We start from the raw sequence: 22409 nt of genomic DNA on the forward strand, positions 1-22409 counted from the left end.
ACTAGTGTTTGCTGTTGACTTACAGTAAGTTCCTCTGTGAGCAGCGGCTCCTGGCTCCTCAGGAGGCTCATGGAGCGAGCAACGGGGAGGCTCCTCTCCCCGTCACAGTATTTTCCCATCAATGAAGTTTCACAGAGTCTGTGTGGAGAAAATATACAGAATTATCCTGAAGGAAAACTACACATTTTTTCCTGTTATCAGTGCAAACCCACTCTGGTGATTTTCTCCCACTGTGTCTGAGTCACTCATGCATCACCATGCTGGACAAACATCTGAGAGAAGATGCAAGTGGAAAAAGTTCTCCATGTTTACTTAAAGTACACTCTGATTGGCGTGGCCTCTTGTAAAAAAAAAAGTTAGGAGACGACAGATCCATTTCTCAGTCGGATGTTTGACAGATTCATTTGAAGCTCGACTTCATTTCTACGACTCCTCTGCCCTTAAACACATCTGTGGGCGGTTTTTCACTCTCACTAAACTTCATTTCCATAAAGCTCAGTTACAGGTGAGCAGAGACGTAACACATTTCTGTAAAGAGAAATCTGAAGATCTTGTGAAGTGTGTGGGGGAGGGACGAGGGTCTGAATCAAACCTGAGGTAGAAGACAGATTTGGTTGTACGCTCCTGGTAAACAAACATGTTTTTCCTGTTGACCACGCTGAAGGAGTTCAGCACTGAGCGCAGCGCCTGGATGGCTGTCAGAGAGAGATGAAAGTTTGTTTAGAATGTTTCCAAAAATAAAAATAAAAATTAAAAATAAAAATAAAATCACTAAAATAATTAACTACTACCAACAGTAACACAATTTCATTTCACTCTGAATCAAGACAGCAGCTACGGTTCAACACAGCAAGAAGAGATTAAGTCGACGTAAAGCCAGCAGTGGTTTTAATGTCCCGGGAAAATATATGCTCACCCCTCTCCCCCTCAGTTAAATTACCACTGTGTCAGTGGGAACAGTTTGATCCACAGACCGTGAAGCACTGTGGTGTGAAATAACTTACTTTAAATTAGAGTGATTCACTCACAGGTTATTCTTTCAACACAGAGGTTCCCAAAGTGGGGGGTGCTCCTTTAGAGAGTGTAGAGATAATGTGTGGGGCGGCGCAGGAGGGCAAATTATAGTTTTAATTTTTATTGTTTCAATTCTAAATTGAGTCAATTTGGCATCTGAAGACAAGTGTTTTAACTACAAACAAGGGGGCGCTGCAGGAAAGGTTCAGGAACTGTTGCTATTCTTTGTTATTTCTTTTCAGGGTCGCAGAAAGAACCAGAGACGAGCATTCACACTCACATTCACACTCACATTCACACTTATAGACAGTTTAGACTAAACAATTACACCAAAAACAGACCCAAATATTAAACCTATTACTGCATGTTTTTGAACTGTAGGGGGCGATGACTCCCACTCATCACAGTATCTCCACACAGGACAGGAAACTGTTGAACTTTGAGGGACTTTGAACACTGCATAATACGAAGTGTAAAAACTGATTCAGCAGAACTGTTTGTTAAACTGCTGCTCATCAACGTCAGTTCATAAAAAAACACTGTTTAAAAAGGGTCCTTCTTATATACAATACTCTGTTTGGACTGGATGTTTATTTTGTATATTCCAACCACTCCTTGTAAACTTGGATTTAGTTTTAGTTAAACACAACAAGAAGTAAACGGAGCATTTCATTTCTGCAAGGTTTCCTAAGTAAATGTTTTACAAGGCTGCTGTGATGAAAACAATAATCATTAAAAATCCAATGTTCCTTTCTTGAAAGTCTTACAACCAAATAGATTTTTATTTTCAGTAAAAATGGCGAACTTAGAAGAACAGATTAAAAAAACTAAAATGTCAGCACTTTGGAATAAAGTAAAGTAAAATTTATTACATGGAGTTTCTGCTTGAAAAAAAGTCTTCTGTGGAGGATTTTTCAGGTTTAAAGTATTTGGTCTGGAGCTAAACCCAGGATTTGTACTTTTTTTCCATTCATATTTCATTTTGAGTTCAGTTTGAGTTGAGTTTGAGTAAAAAAAATATTGGAAACATGTGTTCAGCCGGAGACACACCGACTTGGACTAATTTTAAATGTCCTGTTGTTGCCTATTAGTAAAAGAAGACAGTAACATGATAGATAGTCCAGACCTTCAAAAACATGAAGCTCTAGACCAGGGGTCACCAACTATATTGGTCGGATGGACAGATTCTTTTCTGGTCTGGACACTAAATGAAATAAAATAAAAACCAATATTTTTTCTGACATATTTTTGAATCCAGTAGTGGGCCAGATTGGGCCTGTGGGCCACCAGTTGATAATCACTGTTTTATATTATATTAATTAACCTGACACAGACAAGATGGAAGCATTTAGTGGATTGCAAGTTCATAGTTTTTGAACACACATTGCACTTTTTTTTCATTTTACTAAAAAAAGCATCACAGATGTGAAGAGAAACGAGTCTGGTACATTCTGCTTCACAGGCACTGTGTCTGAACCAGAGAAAAGTACCAGTACAGATGGCATGCGAGCGTCACATGCAACAACTTGTGTGTGTGTGTGTGTGTGTGTGTGTGTGCTTGATTATGTAAATCAATTCTGTATACCTTTCTTAAAAAAATAAAAAATAAAGTAAATAAAATCAGAAATATACTGCGCTTCCACAGCCTCTTCAAATATAAATACCTACAGGCTGCTAACTTTATTTGGGGGAAAAGTTTCTGCAGTACCCTCTGTGCAGACTCTGTTCACTTTAAAACTTTCATAAACCGGCATTGACCCACCTCTGGGCACGCCCATGTTGGGCCCGATCTTGAGTCGTGGGTGAATGTGGATAATTGTGCTCCACACCGCGTCACAGGCGAAGTGTCCTGGTATGAATTGCATGGTGGCAGCCAGGTAGTCTCTGGCCTGGTAGCTCTCCTCTGTGCTGTAATCTGTGCAATCAGATATATATATATATATAAAACATAGTCACAAACACAGCTGCAAAGGGCGGAAAGTGTTTTTCCACCCAAATACTAAAATATTCATTTGCTCTGGTACACACAGAGATCCCCCCGCCGGGGGGCAAATAAATCCACCACACTCACCATCAGAGGTGTTGAGCCTCTGTCTGTACAGAGACTCGTTCTTCCAAATCTCTTCCTCGCTCTCAGCCACCAGCAGGGAGTTACACACATGGCTGTCATGGAGGTCCTGCAACAGCATACGCTACACACACACACAGAGGAAAAACATAAGAACAAAGAGGTGCAACATACTACTATTCTAAGCATCAGTTCAAAGTTCAAATCTAAAGTTGTTTTAAGAAGGCGTGATTTTTTATTTTAATTTTTATATGAATCCTTAGGTCAGGTCTCTCAGGCGTCGCCAGCAGCTTTGACAGGTTTTTATTGTTATACCTTTGTCAGGGGTTGGTCTGTCTTACAGTTTTTCGAATCACAGTAATGCAGTACTGTAGGAGAGTCACCTGGTTGACGACCCTGCAGATTTCACCGATCTTCCTGACCATTCTCTGGTGCAGCTGTAAATATTCAGGCAGATCCTGATCTTCCTCCTTTTTCTCCAACTCCTCTGTGCCGACGTCTTCTTCTTTAGTGAAGGATCTGTGAAATATTTGACACGACAAATACAATCAACATCTCCAGTCCAACAAACCACCTGACGATCAGCTCCAGGAGAATTACTGTATAATTCTGAGTGACTTTTCTATTGCAGTATCAATAATTATTCTAGAAAAAAACAACTGGAGGAGATGATGCAGTTGTTGTTAAAAAAACAACAATTACAATAAAAGTAATAATTTGCAACACTAACTGCTGCCCTTTCTTTAGACTCAAAAATAAAATAACAAAATGAAAAAACACAACCAGAAATATTTGACCTGACTGGGACAAAATGTGTAAATTAAAGCCACACTAAAACTAATTTATTCTGTTTTTGTATTTAACAGTTTTGTTGGTTTAAATGTTTTCTTTTTTTATGATTATTCATGTGATGGGAGTCAGGATTTTTAAATATTTGCTCAAAAGATTAATTTTTCTGTTTATTTATCTAATATATATTTATTATTATTATTATTATTATGTAAGTATTTTATGGATGTCTGTTGCTGTTGGTTGTTGGCGGGGGAGGGGGTCTTCTAACTCCTAACTTTATGGTCTATTGAAGGGGTGAGTCCTGGTGAGAGCAGTCACTGAAGCAGAAACCTAAAAGTGATGGTTTGACCTCAGACCAATAAAAACAGCCGTCAGCAGAGTGACTTCACCTGCAGTGAGAGAAGACCTTCACTCTGTCCTGGTGGATTTTAATGATGATCCAGAAATCTGGCATCAGTGGAGACTGACACTCATGTTCATCCAGAGTGGGGCTCTCACACTCTGAGTCGCTGCTGCCGCCATCGTAGCCTTCAAACACATAAGGAAAACAGTGTACACACAGGTCTGATTTGGAAACAAAAACAGTGACTGATGAAAACTCTGTTAGAACTTTTTTTAATTAAGTAACGGCACTTTAGCAGAATGCTATTTAGTCTAAGAGGAAGGAAGGAAGGAAGGATGAACAGGAAGACAAGGAAGAAGGTCTATGAAGGTGGAAGGAAGGAAGCAGTAAGGTAGAGAAAAAAGACAGAAGGTAGTAGAAAGAAGGAATGAATGAGTGAATGAAGGATGGGATTTGAACCAGCAGTCTTTCCATCAGTATCCTATTCCTGTATGCTGTCAGGACAGAGACAAAACTTACCCTGCATGTCTGAGTCCAGGCTGCCCTGACTGGAGACCACACTCTGGACTCGACTGGGGCGGAGCTTTCCACAACCTCAGGAAACACATCAGAAATATCAGGGTCAAATGAGAGAAGAAAGCATTTTGGTGTGTCTTCATTATTATTAATCATTAATTATTATTAAATTAGTCATCTTCCACACATAGTCAAATACGGAAAAATCCGTGTTTTCATGTTTTGGCTCACTGTGAGACGCTGAGAGTGTGGACTCGGCCAGACTGACACTGGACGGGGTCTTAGGAGGAGTTTTCTGCTCCGTGTCTGGACCACTCTGGACCTGGGAGACACCAGCCTGACCCCGGTCTCCAACCAAACTTGAATCAAATAGCTCATCTGCTTCAGACCTTAGAGCTCTGGGTGTCTCAGAGTTGTCTGTGGCTGTGACACTGGCAGCTGCAGGAGGAGCAGGGGGAGCAGCACCACTGATGGACCTTTTGTCTTCATACTGAAGTTAACAGGAGAGAATGACATGAACAACAGTGTAGGACTAGGAAGATTTCTGAAAAAGGACCTTAAAAACTCGAAAAAAGATTTCTTTCAGAGAATAGACTGTAAAATTATCAGCTTTAAGTAAATCATTCTGAATGAAGCTGCAAGGGAAATAAAATGGAAAAATGCCAAAAAGACAAATATCTTTATCACTGGCTTTTTTTCTGACCTCCATGTCTGCCTCCACAGCCTGAGCCTCTGCTTCATTCTCCAGCGTCACATCCTCCACCCGACTGCAGGTGGAGACGTTAGTGGCAGCCTCTGCCACGCTCTCAGAGAGCCTCTTTGCGGCCTGGATCCTCTGTGGGTGCAGCCTGCTGAGGGACATGTAGAAGAAGTTGTCCTGCTGAGCGTTCAGGACGTAGCCAGACAGGGAGGTCCTGCGGAACTCCTGCAGGATCAGACAGGAGGAGGCAGGAGAAGAACGTCAAATACGACCCTGTCTTTTTTTTTTTATCCTTGTTTTGATACAGAAGGTTTTGTTTTTTTTTAATTACATTAACTTTAATCTTAAGCCTGTGTATCTGTGTGTGTGTGTGTGTTTGCCTCTTTGAACTTCTCCAGCGACAGCTCAGGACCAAAGACAAACTGCAGTGGAACGTCTTCACAGTGACAGTGCGGTCGACCACTGGAGCGTAACACGTGCTCTGCCACTTTCTGCAGCGTGACGGAGCTGATGAGGCGGGAGTGACGCAGGGCTGAGATGATCTCGTCCTCCAGCAGCCAGCGGATCTAAATCATCCACACACACAGACACACACACACACACACACACACACACAAATACACACCTTTAATGCGTAACAAAACAGCCGAGCTCATTGGACGACAACAGCCGAAGGGTTGGACTCACCTCATCCATCGTGGCCAGGATGGCAAACTTGTGAGGGTGGGGGAGTTTGGACAAAGGATCACCAGAGACTCTGAAGAAAGACAGATGGAAACTTCATGTCAGAAAATCCAGTTCACAAATTTCTTTGTATAAATCTTGGGTGTGAGAAGAACCCACCCATTGACTCCAGCGCCCCTCAGACTGCCCAGCACTGCCATCATCTCCTCATCAGAGCGATAAGACGACGGCTGTCCAGGAGATCGGTTCAACGACACACTGCTCTCTGAGGTGTATCTGCAAACAAAGACCCACGGTTACAGCACTCAGATGTTTTATTAATCAACCTATGATTTAAGTATGCTCTAATAAAAAGTAATTAAAAATCTTATTCTGAATCCATCCTTTGTAACACAGGTCTCTGGGGACAGGTACAATTTGTGGTTGATTTTTTCTTTTAATATAGCTACAAAATAAAGTCAGTTTGCCTCTGTTTTTTACAGGGATTTAAATGTGTTAACACTTCAGTTTAAGTTCCAACTTTTGTTTTACAAAATCCAAATTGTAGTAAAATTAAATCAGTGATGATCAACAGACGGCCAGGGGACCAGATTTAGCATGACAAACCGTCCATTTTTGGCCTGTGAATGGATTTAAAAAAAACATCAAATAACAATTTTAGTAAAAAAATGTGACTTCTATTTCATTACATTCGAGTGTCCAGCCTCCAAAGCGTGAGAGGAGAGAGAACAGAACACCGCAGCCTGTTATGAAGCCACTCACCTGTCGTGATGGTAATCAGCCATGACTTCAATCTCCAGCGGCAACGTCAGAACAAAAATATCTAAGGTGACTGAGAGCTCATTCAAATCCACTGAGTCCAAATCCTCAGTGTTCTCCAGACAGGAAATGATCTCCCCTGAAAACACGGAACGACAGTGAGCAGCGACAGGACCAAATCCAGGTTTTCAACCAATACCAATGATCTCACACTTTCTTCCACAGTAAATGAAAACTAGAAAAAAAAATATTAATGCGTAACAAAACAGCCGAGCTCATTGGACGACAACAGCCGAAGGGTTGGACTCACCTCATCCATCGTGGCCAGGATGGCAAACTTGTGAGGGTGGGGGAGTTTGGACAAAGGATCACCAGAGACTCTGAAGAAAGACAGATGGAAACTTCATGTCAGAAAATCCAGTTCACAAATTTCTTTGTATAAATCTTGGGTGTGAGAAGAACCCACCCATTGACTCCAGCGCCCCTCAGACTGCCCAGCACTGCCATCATCTCCTCATCAGAGCGATAAGACGACGGCTGTCCAGGAGATCGGTTCAACGACACACTGCTCTCTGAGGTGTATCTGCAAACAAAGACCCACGGTTACAGCACTCAGATGTTTTATTAATCAACCTATGATTTAAGTATGCTCTAATAAAAAGTAATTAAAAATCTTATTCTGAATCCATCCTTTGTAACACAGGTCTCTGGGGACAGGTACAATTTGTGGTTGATTTTTTCTTTTAATATAGCTACAAAATAAAGTCAGTTTGCCTCTGTTTTTTACAGGGATTTAAATGTGTTAACACTTCAGTTTAAGTTCCAACTTTTGTTTTACAAAATCCAAATTGTAGTAAAATTAAATCAGTGATGATCAACAGACGGCCAGGGGACCAGATTTAGCATGACAAACCGTCCATTTTTGGCCTGTGAATGGATTTAAAAAAAACATCAAATAACAATTTTAGTAAAAAAATGTGACTTCTATTTCATTACATTCGAGTGTCCAGCCTCCAAAGCGTGAGAGGAGAGAGAACAGAACACCGCAGCCTGTTATGAAGCCACTCACCTGTCGTGATGGTAATCAGCCATGACTTCAATCTCCAGCGGCAACGTCAGAACAAAAATATCTAAGGTGACTGAGAGCTCATTCAAATCCACTGAGTCCAAATCCTCAGTGTTCTCCAGACAGGAAATGATCTCCCCTGAAAACACGGAACGACAGTGAGCAGCGACAGGACCAAATCCAGGTTTTCAACCAATACCAATGATCTCACACTTTCTTCCACAGTAAATGAAAACTAGAAAAAAAAATATCTCTGGCAAAAAAGGAAAAAATAAACTTGTCTGTTATATATTATTTTACTTACTGTGGCAGTTGGTTTTCCTGCTGTTACTTCAATGTTATTTTTCTCCTAATGTATTTGTACAAGGGCGGGGCAGTTTAATGTGCTGTTGTTATTGTTTGAACGCAATTAACTCTGACTATTATTTCATCCCTCATTAATGCAGTAGAGAGAGAAATCAAATATACATTCATTTTATTTCTCATCCAGATGGTGGCGTTCACAAACCAAAGGTATTTTTAACCACTTCAAGGCCGACCTGTCTTTTCATAAGAAATACTTCAATGGCTTCAATCGTGCACACACATACAGATGCCAGCAAATTACCGTTAGAAGTACGTTTTTACTGCACTTCTCTTCCTATACCACAGCAGTTACCAAAGTAAGGGGTACAGCCCTGTAGGGGTGCAGACTTGTACATTAAGGGCCCAGCAAGGCAGCTAAATATCACTTACTTTGTTCAATTCTACTGTAGGTGAAAGGAATCAAACAGTTTTAAAAGGTGTACAGTGTAGTTTTGAAGCATTAGCTGTGAATGTGCCAGCGTTTAAATGGCACATCCCCAGAACTCACCAAGGCAGGTGGGCAGCGTCTGTATGGGCATGGAGCCGTGGCTGATCTTCATGTTTACTGAACACGTGATGTGTACAAACAGAGGGGGCATGTCCAGCTCCGGGCCCTCGTGCTGCAGCGGCGAGTCTCCGTCCAGGATGCTGAAGGAGTCTTGGTCCTGGTTGACAGTGTTGGAGTCTGACAGAGACTGGTCGTCACCCTCTCCAGGGCAGGAATGGTCAAGATGCTCCTCGTACTCCACCGACAAGTCTGTGTCGCTCTCTGTGGCAGAGCCGCCAGGAATGATTTCTGGAAACAGGCAGTAGAAAGATGATTAAACTCCGGCTGTATATACTGTGTCAATACAAGTAGAGGTACAAATGATAATATAATAATTACAAGCTTTATTACCTATCTGCTTTTTTTAATAAATGCAAAAGAAATTGTTAAAAATGTAGAAAAATATTTTTTTGTGTCATTCTTAATATTCCAGTAAAACCAGCATCAAGTCATTGAGGTATAAATGTGAGAGAAGCAATAAAATGTTCAACCCTTTTAACACCATTAAAATTAATGCAACATGACCTCAAGTTTTATTCCAACTCAAACAGACTTGAAAATGCGACTGGACTTTATTGAGCTAATATTCCAGCCCATAATAATACTGGCTGACTAAACAGTTCCTCAGGCCAGACCTCAGCAGTTATTTGATCTTTAAAGCAAAGGTTTGGAGTGAAAAAAAAAACCTTTCACCCAAAGTAATGTGAATGCTCAGCAACATTTCAACAGCTTCTTTTATAAAATAATAATCAAATGAATGCTCTAGAATACTCAACGGCTACTTTTGAGCGCCACCTACCGTCCTCTGTCGCCTGCTCTGCTTCTGATACCTCTGAGACCTCACTGGGTCTCCTGCCTGTCTCACCATCCTCCGAGTCCTCCTGAAGACAAAAAAAACAAAAAACTTTTCTACACTTTTTTGGAGAACCTAGAGAACATGGAGAAATCTCCATGGACTGGAGATCAGTGATCAGTACCGTTCAGTACCTCTGGACTCACCTCCTTCTTAGATGAAGGTGGACAGTAGAAAAAGTAGTGAGGATTTGAGGGCACAGCTTTGAAGTACTGGGAAAGTATTTCCATGAATTTATCCTGTTAAACAGATCAATGATTCACTTAAATGCAGCTCAGGAAACTCAATCAAACTCCTTAAATGAAGTAAAAAAACATATAATAAAAAATAATTCTTTGACTGAAAGGCTGTCACACCTGTATGATCCTGTGGAGCTCTGGATAAACCTCACATTTGGGCTGCGACTGAAGGAGAGATAGAGGGAATTCTAGGACCTTGGATGACTTGGATTCCACCAAAGCAGGCGACGACACCTGAGCAGGTGACTTCCTGATTGGCCCAGCTTCAGAGGTATCCGCAACTTCAACAAAGGAGTCCCTGAGAGCACGGGTGACAGATGGGGGGTCTCACATACGAGAAAACACTCCGTTGATCAGGTGACCTTACCTCCATACAGTCCAGTTCTCTTACCTAGATTGTAGTGACTCAGCAGCCCCATCATCTGGTTGCTCATCTTCCTCAGCCTCTCCGATGGAAAAAGTCGCAGTAGTCCTGGTGGGCTTTGGACATCCATGTTCCCTGAAGTGACGGATGTGTCCACAGAGAGTGTGCAGGAAGGACGTGACGTCGATCTCCTGCAGAGATTCCTCACAGTAGTCCATGGCTGTCAGCACGTCCTGAGAGCTGATGTTGTAGGACTGCTGCAGGCTGCGGTAAACACCTGACGGAGACAGAGATAAAAAGCTAACACTTATCTGTCTTATCTAGTGTTTTTCTTTATATATATTTTTATTAGGGATGTCCAATAATATCGGACAACTGATGTTATCAATTCTAATATTGGCTTAATATTAGAATAATTTGGTCAGACTTCTCTGACACCTTTTTGGGATGGGGGTTATTTGGAGAAGTTCACCTTTGACGTAGCTCTGGTGGTAATGCTCCTGCAGCAGGACGCAGTAGTTGGCCAGTTCCTTCTGTTTGTGAGGCTGAGCTGAGAGATCCGCCCAGGGAGACGGACAGCTACGGTCCTGGGACACCGACCTGACGTTGGACAATAGCAGAACCGAAGGGAGTGAATGAGGAGGTGGAAACTAACCTGTCTCACGACGGTCTAAACCCTGCTCACGTTCCCTGTTAGTGGATGAACAATCCAACGCTTGGTGAATTCTGCTTCACAACGATAGGAAGAGCCGACATCGAAGGATCAAAAAGCAGCAGAGTAGGTGAGATGGTGTCTTTGTTTCCCCAGATGTCCCAGAACATCTGACCTTTCATTTAAAGCAGTTAAGAAAGCTGCAGCCCAGATCCACCACTACAGTAAGAAAACCAAAGAAGCCAACAGGCCTGAACCTCCACAACATGTGTCTGAAGGGGAATCAATTAAAAGAAACAATGTTTCGCTTTTAGTCTTTAAAATAAAAGCTTCTCATGTTGTGCAGGTTTTCAGGTCAATTAAGTTCTGGAACAAATGGTGTTAAGGTCCTCAGACTTTCATTTTCACCAAAGACTCAGTAAACCAGCTTCTTTTCTGGGACAAAAACTAAACAGGAAGGCGTGTAAGGTTAAATGCCAGTGACGGAATTCAGTCTAATTAGAATTGGTAAAAAAAAAATTGAACAAGGACAAAGTGCTGAATCTAATTCAAATTGAATCAACAAAATATACTTTCATATTTCACCAATTAAAATTAAATTAAAACAGTTTAACCGACAAAATATACTTTCATATTTCACCAATTAAAATTAAATTAAAACAGTTTAACCGACTAGATTAGGACTAAGACTTTGATACTATTTAGTGAGCGGAAGAAGAGTAAATCAAAATTAACACCGGCATCGCAGTCAGAGCTGCAGCAAAGACAGCCATCAGCTCAGTCAAACAGTGCGTTTCAGCTTGTTCTTTAGAACGCCACAGACATCAGCAGCACATGACAATGTCAGTGGACAGACAGCGCAGCTTTCCTATCTCTGCACACTGTCGTGTCAACATCCATCCACCTCAAACCTTAGTGTGGAGCCAAACAGGACTGAAGGACAAGCACAAAGGCTGGAAAAAAAGTACCATTGGAAATGCAGTGTTAAGTGAAAGCCACATTTTCCCGATTACAGAGTGGACGAGCGCCCCCTGTGTTCACAGAGGTCACTGCAGCACATCAGCAGGGAGGAGAAGAGGAGCAGACAGCCAAAATCAAACACGTCTACCTGGGCTTCATCTGCTGACACAACTCCCACCAATCAGCGTCTTGAACTCTACAGTCACCCAAAGACAATCAGAGACACACACACACGTCAAGTGACCTGGAGCTACTTGTTGGACCATCAGATAAAAGATTTCTTTGGAATGTTCCCCAGATATTTAAAGAAATAAAATGCTGGGTCTTTAAAAGTAGCAAGTAAAGTAAAATTAGCAGTAAAAAAGTTCCTGCACTGTCCACTTGGTATTTTAATGTAGTTTCTGATCACTGAAGGAAATTACCCGTTCAGTTCCTGAATCTAAGAAGTTCTTCGATTCAATTACTGGTTTGGTTCTGTTATAAACCATGTTCCGGTCATTTGTGATAAGATCTTTAACTCCTTTTAAGTTTCCGTTATAAAAACACACTGTCACTGGAACAAAGTACTGGTACATGTTTCAACTGTAGAAGTACACATAGCTCTTTGTACTGCTCCTAACTTCTTTTTGCAGTGCAAATGCACATAGTACTGTTTGGGTATCTGCATCTCTGAAACTGCCTCTTGGAAATCCCTGCTGTAGATGTTTTTTTTTACCTCTCTTAGTAACTGCTGAAGTGTATTCAAAAACGGTTACATCAAGGGCAACTTTTTTTTTTTGAAGATCTTTCACCTCTAATCCAAGAGTCTTCTTAACTTGTATTTAATTGACACTGCCTTTTGTAAAGTTTAATTTTGTAATTAACATTTTGTTTAATTTCTTTAGTGACCCCTAAAGGTGAGCTGTGTACCTGAAGATGTCCCTGGGCTGGCGGCTGGAGTTCGGATGGACCAGCTGCTCCTTCAGATGCTCCAGAGAGCAGTTGTAGATGTAGACCGGACACTTCAAATGGCTGCTGTCCGTGGTGCTGTGCTGGGAAACCTGTCGGCCAAAACTGAAGTCTGCAGCCTGGGGCTCAGAGAACTGAACTTCTTTCTCTCCAACTTCTACAAAAATGTATTCACGTCACGTCATTGTATGCAAATACCATGACAAATACAGAAGAAACCTTGAAAATCTCTTTTTTTCACCCTATTTAGAAACTAACAGGACTGGACTGACCTGACAGAGGGGTGGCCGTGTCCGTCTCCGATGCCCTCTGGTCCAGACTGTCCTGGTCCAGCACCAGTGAGTCAGCAGACCAGGTGTGACTCTCAGATTGGGGTGAGACCACAGGAGACCTGCTAGGACAGTGATTCCTCTGCAGTTTACTGGCCAAACTGCACTCTGACCTCTCTGGACCACTGGTGGAACCAGATAAAGTGTCGACCTGAGACTTGTTGCTGGGAGTCAGAGTGTCTTCCTCCTGAATGCTGACGTTACTCTGAGGCTCCGTCTCCAGTCCTGTGGTCATTAACATCAGAACATCTGCAAAATATATCAAATATACACATTTAATTTTTCTGCTTGGTTCAATATTTTCTTGTTAAAAAAAAAGGTGATAAATGACAGTGTACCTGTAAAGGACGCTGGCAGGAAGGTGAGGAGGATCTGCTGAGGGCTGATGAATTTGGCGTAACATCTCCACTGTGGAACGGAGCAGCTGCTGTCTGTCAGCAGAGGCTCTTCATCCACGAGGTCTGCATTACTGAAACTCTGGAGAGGAAACAGAGGAGACACAACAGGAGGAATTAAAACATTCACTCCTTTCACAGATACAATTATCCAGTTTATAAATTATACTGTACAGAATCATCAACAAGACAAATACATTTTTTCTAACACATACATAGATCTAAACACATATAGATATATACACAAAAACATATATTTGTAAATATACAGTATATACATACATATATACACACGTATATTTACATATATATGTATATACATTTACATATATGTCAAATATAAAATTAATAATCAATATAACTTAACAAACGTTTCAGTGTAATTACCTGTAAAGTGCTGGTAGATCCCATCACATCTTTGCTGCTGCCAGTGGTATGGAATGAAGTCACGGTGTCCTGTCTCTCTGGGGTCTTAGTAAACTCCTCTGCGTAATAAAGTAGGCAGTAGTTGTAGTTGGTATTAGTCAGAGGACACGGCATAAGGATTTTAACAAATACTTTAGGAGGATTAAGACGCCGTGTTTAAAATCGGAGAACAGCTGAGGTGCCGTACACACCCTTACTCACCTTTGATGACGGGTAAGGAAAAAGGGGCGATGTTACCCTCCCGCTCCCGGGCTAAAATGTGGTGCATGAAGGCAGCATGGTCACGGTCAGCCAGAGGAATCTCTCTGTCACTGAGGTCCTGCTCCAGGCTGCTGTGGAAGAGGCTGAGCAGGAGCTCGTTGGTCAGACAGGGGGCGCTGTAAGTCTGTTCAGCAGTCTCCACACCTGGGGACAAAAAGTAGAAAAAAAAAAGTATAATTTATAATAATGATAATTTTGAAAATCACCCGAATCAACTGATCAACTGCTCTATACAATAGGCAATATGGAACGTAACTGAATAGAATTCAATAGAATTCAAAATAGATTGTGATTTGAGTAAAATACCTCTGAGTCAGGACGAGGATCATTGCTGGTGGCATAGTTACCTGAACTGAATGTAAGGAAGAGCAGCTCCACCTGCTGGCATTTGGGAAGAAGCTGAATGAGGTCAAACTGAAAAGGAATCATGTAAACGTTGTCCTCTGAAGCTAGGACGTCTCCTGAAAGACATTTAAAACATTTAGAGTTAAACAAGTAAAGTTGTATACAGTATATAACAGCACATATAATTATATGTTGTGTATTCCATACATACAGTATTTATATTGTATATTCATAAGTGTGACGTAGCAGCCGTGTCCTCTCACCTCTAACTTCCTTCAGCCCTGTTGGTAGTGAACAGACCTGATCTCTGTTCTGACACAACTGGCTCAAATATTCAAAAGTCATCATGGTGGACATGCAGGTCAGGTCTCTGGGGAAGATCTGTTAGAAGTGGACAGAGGATAGATACGAGCAGTTCTCTCACATGTTTGGTTTTTCAGCGTTGTCCTTTAAGGAATTTAAAACAAACAACAACAGATGCTCACGGCTCGGGGGATCTCCTGGTAACTCAGACCCTGGAAGTGACGATGCTGGTCCATGTAGTTCATCACTGTGCCACTCTGTGGTTCCACCCAGCACTCCGTCACGAGGTTTGTCTCCGTGTCCACGTCCACAGCCTCCACCTCAGTGTCGTTGTCATCATCGGTGGAGAAGCTTAAGTCCAGGGATGAAGAAAGAGTTAAGGATTTCTACTGTAACGACTAAGGACGTAGTCAAAGAATTCTTATTTCTGCAGGTGTCTGATGTCAATCACGATACTATATAAAAAGAGTTTTTAACTGATCTTCACTACTGCCGCTCTCACCTGTCCTTTGTTGAGGTAGAGTGAGGCGGGAACAGGATGTACTGAACGATGCAGGAGTGACTCTCTTTGTCCGTGTCTCCTGATGTTGCCTAAAGTAAGACATAACATTCAAGTCAAAAGTCATTCAAATGATCACCAAAAAAGTTTTTATATTTACCAAAAGTGATGCTCAATCTTTTAAAAAAAAAAAAAGTATATTTCTTTTTTTAAGTTGATATCCTGTGTATTTTCACCTTCATTGGCAGCTCAATCACCATGTTTACGATGCCCTCACCACTAGCAGCAAAGTGGAAGCCATCTGACAACCGGATGCTGAGCAGACATGGGATGAAATTTTTATTAGGTCTGCTGCAGTGTAGGGTTTATATTGAAATCTGTTTATATTGTCACTCACTCAGAGAGCATGGAGAGGATGTGAGCAACAGCCTGCATGGACACTGCTGGTCCGTGGCTGTTCTGCACAGCCCACACCCACCGCTGATGCAGGAAGTACCGGGACAGAACAGCCAGGGTGGAGGAGGCAGTTCGATTGGCTGCCACGCTGAGCGGGAAAGCGCTGTTGGAGGGCTGCATGAAGTTCTCCATGTTTAAAATGAAAGGAGTCCTGAAGTCCAGCGGGAGCTTCTCATACCTGCAAATCATCCACAGTACGTGATATTTTAATGCATAATGTTTTTTTAATTTCTTATTTTACCAGTACCAGGGGGCGCTGCAGAAAGGTTTGGGAACCACTGTTCTAATGCTATAGCTGTAGGTTCCTTTTAACAAGACAGAAACGACAACAGTCTGGTCTGGTTTTTTTAATCAGTTTTCATTCTCTCACCTTATAAGCAGCTTCTCCAGGGGCTTGTTGAAGACCACCACACAGGGTCTATCAGACAGTGCAGGTTTCGGCGCAGGGATGGAAGGAGATTTGGTGGGAGACATGTGGCCCACAGATTTCCTCTTGGTTTTTGGAGTGGCTTCTTTGTTTTGAACCCGATGAGGGAAGCGCAGTTTGAGGATCTGATCTCGGAGCTCGTCCACGATCTGATTACAAGTATCACAAGTTTCACTGTGACGTGCTGCCGTTTATATGTGGTACAATTTTGCATATAATAGAAAAATCTGTCCTAAAACTTGGAAGTGGATGGAAAAATTAGGCATATGTCATTGTAAGGCGTAACACTAGTGGTGCATTCACTGGCCTGAGAAAAAGTCAGATTATAACACCCAAAGAAATTCATTTTTGATAAGTTCAACCTCTAATTTCCTTGTGTTTTAATTATTCATCCATTAAGTGACAAATACAGAACAAACATACACACGTAGGGTGGATGTGTTAAATGGTGGAGGTGCAAACAGCAATAAAATGTGTTGATCAAGTCAGTACCTTGTTTCTGACATGGGCTGGTGTTCCGATAGGGAAGCCCAGGCGCAGAACCATGCAGGGCGTCTTGGAGATGAGACGGACCAAATAGAAGGAGGTCGGGGGCTGGTCAGATGAACTGTGGAGGAAATCATTGGTTCAGTAGAGGTTCAGTTCTTTGTCTACATTTAAACTGATTCCCATACTAATTTCAGCAGACGGACAGCGAACGTGACATCACACTGCTGTTCTTGTTGCCATTACCTGTATATGAGTTTGACATAGGAGTAGCCCTCCACCAACACAAAGCTGCTCCAGTCCTTCAGCAGTGACGTGAGAGCAGAGTGAGAGATTCGACACTGGATGGTGCTGTAACGGCCATTATTTCCAGCTGTGTGCAGGTGTTTTGGCACCGGCCTGGAAAAAAACAAAAAAAATAAATAAACATGGGATAATGTTAAATTATATACAGCTTCATCATTTCAGGGTCAGAGACTGACCTCCATTCACACGGCCATCCAGCCCTATAATTAACTCAGTAAGTCGACAACTAACTTACGGTAATGCTGCATGTTTATAGACAACATATGAAATATTTTGTATAAAATCCTTTAAATTTCAATTTTACAAACTGTAAGTGTAATTAAACTAAGGACCCACTGAATTACTACACATTTATGGTCAAGAACACTCTGCAAATGTCCATGGTCTCTTACAGGTCATGTTCCAGAATGACGGTGAGGCGATGCATGTGTAGCCATCTCTGCCAGAAGTTTGCATCCATGGAGAGGATGGGCTTCCAGTAGGAGGCGAACTGAGATTGTGGAGAGTCTTTGGATCCACTGTGCTGCAGGGACAGGACCTGAAGAGACAGCGGACGATGTCACTGAAAGAGTTTTCACCTTGAGGTCAGAATGGAGGAAAACAGAGCAGATATTCTTCTGTTTCACTGGCACTGTGGCTATTTGGAGGTTGGAATCTCTCTCTGTCAGCAACTCCTGTGAAATATTATCTGGGTCTCTGACTTTCTGCTCTTTCCGTTATAACATTTTTCACATGGTTTCTAGAATTATTCTCCACAATATTTTCAGCTACTTTAACGTGACAGTCAAAGGTGTAACACAGAATTATTTGGACCAATTATACAACAGACTTTAAGTACCATCAAATAACAACCACCAAAAGCAGACAGGGTCATATGGACCCCACAGGACCAAAGATGCCGAGGGACATGATGAGGGATGAGAGGTCTAAGGTGTTGGCAATAACTCTGTTACGGTCATGGTGCATTTAGTACCGGTGTTGTAGAGCCAGGCGGGATATAAAAGAGAGGAACTCCATTTTTGGTGCTCTCAGGAATTGTGTAGTTCTCAGGAATTGAGTTGAAGGCCTGAAGGTGAACCAGCATCTGGTCGGTCTGGTTGATGCTGGAAAGAGAAAAAAAATCACTGAATTAAATCACTGATCAAATATTTTTATTATTATTATTTATTATTCTTTTATTATAGTTTATATGACATGCTGCTGCACCTCTGCAGCGTGTTCCAGAAACGTCGGATGACAGTAGTGCGGTACGGGCTGGTGATGGGCTTCCTTTGAGTGCAGCTGATGTCATGCAGGATGTCATAGCTCCCCTCCATGGTCACCTCCACCCTGGTGGTCCTCTTGGCAGGGTCCAGCGGCCAGGCGGCAGCCGCCAGGTATTCTATGTGCATGTTGTGTTTCCAGAGGAGAACCAGTTTCACCTCCAGCTGAGTCCCACCTGAGGAGGAAAAACAAAAAAATTAAAAAGTTCAGAGAAAGGAAGGTTTTTTTTCTCTCACTTTGTCTGTCTCTAAATAACAGTTGACCTTTGCTCTCTCTCTCTCTGTCTCTAAATAACAGTTGACCTTTGGTGAGACTGATCTCTCTGATGGTGTAGCCCTCTCGTAACCGCACGGACACCACACTGATCAGATGAGCGTGGACCTCCTTCTCCGTGTGCTTCTTCCTCCTTATGACCAGTGATGGGTTTCCACTGGCTGACACCAGGTGCTCATTAAACAGTTTGTGTTGAGAAACTACAGGACAATGAAGTGGAGTTGTGTTAATGAAGTAACATCACGTTTTTGTAGCAGTTTTTTCAAAAATTAAAATGGCTTTTTGAAGTACTAAATTATAAGAAAAGTACATTTTTACCCAAAAAAAATCTAACAGTCCTACTCAGAGGACCCATCTCACCACAGTAGTACTCAGAATTCATCAACTCCGGGGTCTTAAGAAAGGAATAGGTCAAGAAGGCCTTGTGGTAGGCGTTCATCTCCTGGCTGCTGGTGTCTACCTCAGGGCAGCTCGGCAGGTACGAGCCAAACGTGGCCAATGAGATGAACTTCATCAGTTCCACGTTGGGGATGTATCCAAAGCTGCAGTCGTAGGAGTACGCACCTCCAACCTGCAAGATTAAAAAAAGAACTCATCGATGTCTACAGCAGTGATGCTGCTGCTGTCACACAGTAAATCATGTCACATAAATATTATGTGACTGCATTTACCTGCACAAAGGAGCAGGCGATGGTTCCACTCCTGAGCTGGTTCACACAGCCACATCAGGGACACTGGTCACTCCATCAGTTATAATGATGATGCCTGAAACACACGCGCAGACCTTAACTGACAACCACAGAGTCAGACCTACAGATAAGAAGTTGTTTTTTTGTAAGTTCTCAGGAAAAAACAAACAAACCTGCGCTGGAATTTGGAGGCAGCAGCTGCAGAGCCAGGATGCCCTGACGGACCATGCTGACCAGACCCATGTCAGCTGACACCATGGAAAACGGTTTTCTGGAGGCCAACCCGTCTATGGTGTTGTTTTGTAGACCTGAGTTCTGGACTGGCTCCACATACTGAAGACAAACGGATTACTAGGTCATAACAAGGTCATTAAATATTAGGGAAACATCTATTATTATAGTTGTATGTATTATAAACAAATATATAACTGATAGAGGAGGTGACTGCAGTATTTTAACATTCCTCAAACAGACATCGTTGAAAAACAATGTGTCTCTTTAACAAACATTAGCTTTTAGTTCTGCTAAGAATTTGACTTCTGTCTAAATAACAAACAACTACACCATATACAGTAGGTGTAAAACACGGCATGTTGTCAGTTGGACAATTTACTTCTTTAGTCTGAAAACAAACCCAGGTGTCAGGGTGTTCATCTTTCATTCTGTCACATGAATCAGTGGTCTGTAATGTGAGTCTGATGCAGACAGTCTGTCTGTTGTTTCAGGACAAGGCTTTAGGCACAGGAAAAATAATAAGAATAAAAATAATAAAAAATAAAAATGAAAACAAGAAGAATAGAAAGAAAGAGAAGAAGAGAAGAAAAACCAAGACAGAGTTAAAATAAAACGGCAGAGAAAAAAAGCACAAGAAGAAGAAGAATCTTGACAATGTGTATAATCTGATGTATTAATCCCTGGATATTTCTCGGTGAACAGTCAGTGCAGCTGTGTCCTTACCTGTTGGTGCTGCTGATGCAGGACTTCTGCGATGTTACTCTCCACAGCTCGGAGCTGCTGATAGATGCGATGCAGGAAGTTGTTCAGGTCAGTTCTGTCCAGCAGACAGCCCTGGACCAGGACCTGGAGAGGAAACAAAAGTTAATGTGAGGCCTAATGTCATGTATTATTAACTTAAGAAACAACAATAATGCAGTCATGTGATCAAAGAGAAATCCTAGGTGAACCACCATCTCTTCACCTGGTGAGTTGAGAGGCCGATGATTGATGAATACGCCAAAATGGTGATGAAGATCTTGGGCTTGAAAAGCTCATCGGTTCCAGGGACAATAAATGGTTGGGCCAGACCAGCCAGACATCGGGACAAGGCATAAAAAACCTCATCAAAGATCATGGCTCCTGTGCTGTCATCCTGCAGACACAACACAGGTACCGATGAATTCTGACAGATGGGTATTCTTTACAGTACTACAGTCAGTGCTACAGTGGAATAAGCAGGAATTAAAATCTACTCATTCTTCTTTTCAACATCCTTTAAATAAAGATCTGCAACCTGTGGCTCATTCAGCCTCTCTGCACTGGCACCCTGTAATGTACCAAATGTATTCTGACTGTGATAGATACCAGAATTATATTTTCAACTTTTCAAGGATAAATCAATGGTATATTTGATTGTCTGCTAGCTTGCTAACAGTAAAACAACATAATGTTACTGTCCTTTTCCTCAAGAGGAGACAGGTGTGCATATTGTATGCAGTGGAAAGAATGTTGACTTCAGGTCGTATGTGAGAGCAGTGAGCGTAAGAACTAAAATGCAGTTGTGTTGGACCTAATCAATCGACACCAGCATGTAGAATTTAGAAACTGTTTCTTACCACAATCCCTGTGGAAGGACTCAGGTCCAGCTCGATGACAAAGCGGTACCTGCGGGCCAGGAATGTGGCACGAGTGGAGGGCATCAACATACATGGATATGTAGCAGGAGAAAAGTCCTGTCGCCATCCTTTAGGAAGAATGCTCAACAAATCCAGTTCGTTGCCTGAGTTCAGCTGAGAAAGACAACATCACAACAAGGCCATTGATCGGAGATTAGAGACATGTTTGCAGAAGGGCCGATGGTGGAACGTTACAGTTAATGGATAGAATATAAAACAGAAAATGTAAAACCCATGAATGTGCATAAAATAATAACACATTATGAAACAAAGCATTTTTAGGCAGCACTATAGGTGCAATGACTGCAGCATAGTTTTTAGCAAAGAAAACCAATTGGAAAAATCTAACTCACCAATTCAGGTTTGGAGGTGGGCCAGATAACTTGGTTAAGTTTACCCAGGAACCATGCTAGACGTACATTCCTGGAGATCCGATACTCCTCCTTCATCAGCAGGTAGATCTGATCAGCCTCCTCCACCTCATGAAAAAGAAGGTGGCTTTAAAACATCTTATCCACTGTCACGTCACGGGGCATAAGGGGGAAGTTTAATTTGACTTTACTTGAAAACCCGCACACTTCCTTTAAATGCATTGATTTCATGCCTTCTGCATCAACAACAGACACACGGAAACTCTGCGAACTTTATTTTAACCAACAAACAAACAAACACAAACGCACGATTGCAGACTTAACTTGCAATCACAGCTCAGCAGCTAACGGGCTGCTGAGCTAACAAAGTGCTACAACAACTTTTAATACGTGCGCACCTGTCAGACAAGCACTTATTACAGACTGAATTTATTCTCGATAGACTTTAAACTAAACTTCCATGAGTTTGGACTCTCAGCACGTGTGAGTAAACACAAAATGGGGACAGTCACTTTCCCCTCTCTATCCTTCTCCCTGCCTTTTCCTCCCTGTCCACCAGCGAATCCCATAGTGTTTTTAATGTATTCACACAATGAAGCCAACATTTTACCTCATTGTCCTGTTTCTCTGCCATGCCTTGTGGAGCATACGTGCTGCATGGATGTTACCGAGTCTCAGATGACAAAGGTTTCTCCTTCAATGAGCAAAATAACCTCTTCTGGTATTTGTTTATCATCTGTGCTTTGCCCCAGCACACACACACACACAGGCACACACCGCTCTCGGAGTCTCGCAGGCAGTGACAGACTGTACACTTCCTGTTATGGTTTTCAAAGTA

At 42.1% G+C, this 22409-nt stretch overlaps 1 protein-coding gene across 1 annotated transcript in view; it reads right to left on the minus strand.

Annotated features, from left to right (window-relative positions):
• Positions 1–22371, minus strand: part of szt2 (SZT2 subunit of KICSTOR complex) — a 66721-nt gene extending 44350 nt beyond the window's left edge. Inside the window, 47 exon segments of the mRNA XM_017031028.2 lie at positions 24–138; positions 593–695; positions 2777–2929; positions 3086–3206; positions 3466–3601; positions 4264–4402; positions 4737–4811; positions 4965–5223; positions 5437–5658; positions 5814–5999; positions 7187–7256; positions 7343–7459; positions 7946–8081; positions 8796–9083; positions 9634–9715; positions 9834–9926; positions 10044–10224; positions 10318–10567; positions 10763–10890; positions 12051–12098; positions 12812–13007; positions 13123–13428; positions 13518–13656; positions 13962–14059; positions 14202–14405; positions 14609–14722; positions 14870–14987; positions 15092–15260; positions 15412–15500; positions 15645–15723; positions 15806–16042; positions 16235–16440; positions 16784–16898; positions 17024–17176; positions 17476–17621; positions 18057–18186; positions 18290–18521; positions 18649–18819; positions 18980–19190; positions 19291–19334; positions 19337–19384; positions 19482–19641; positions 20266–20388; positions 20507–20677; positions 21141–21314; positions 21554–21679; positions 22182–22371. Of these exon segments, the coding sequence (XP_016886517.2) occupies positions 24–138; positions 593–695; positions 2777–2929; positions 3086–3206; positions 3466–3601; positions 4264–4402; positions 4737–4811; positions 4965–5223; positions 5437–5658; positions 5814–5999; positions 7187–7256; positions 7343–7459; positions 7946–8081; positions 8796–9083; positions 9634–9715; positions 9834–9926; positions 10044–10224; positions 10318–10567; positions 10763–10890; positions 12051–12098; positions 12812–13007; positions 13123–13428; positions 13518–13656; positions 13962–14059; positions 14202–14405; positions 14609–14722; positions 14870–14987; positions 15092–15260; positions 15412–15500; positions 15645–15723; positions 15806–16042; positions 16235–16440; positions 16784–16898; positions 17024–17176; positions 17476–17621; positions 18057–18186; positions 18290–18521; positions 18649–18819; positions 18980–19190; positions 19291–19334; positions 19337–19384; positions 19482–19641; positions 20266–20388; positions 20507–20677; positions 21141–21314; positions 21554–21679; positions 22182–22205 (6885 nt within the window). The 5' untranslated portion in view covers positions 22206–22371.
• Positions 22372–22409: the final 38 nt, after the last annotated feature.

The sequence above is a fragment of the Cynoglossus semilaevis genome, chromosome 2 (assembly GCF_000523025.1).
Source record: "Cynoglossus semilaevis isolate Cse_v1.0 chromosome 2, Cse_v1.0, whole genome shotgun sequence".
Taxonomy (NCBI): domain Eukaryota; kingdom Metazoa; phylum Chordata; class Actinopteri; order Pleuronectiformes; family Cynoglossidae; genus Cynoglossus; species Cynoglossus semilaevis.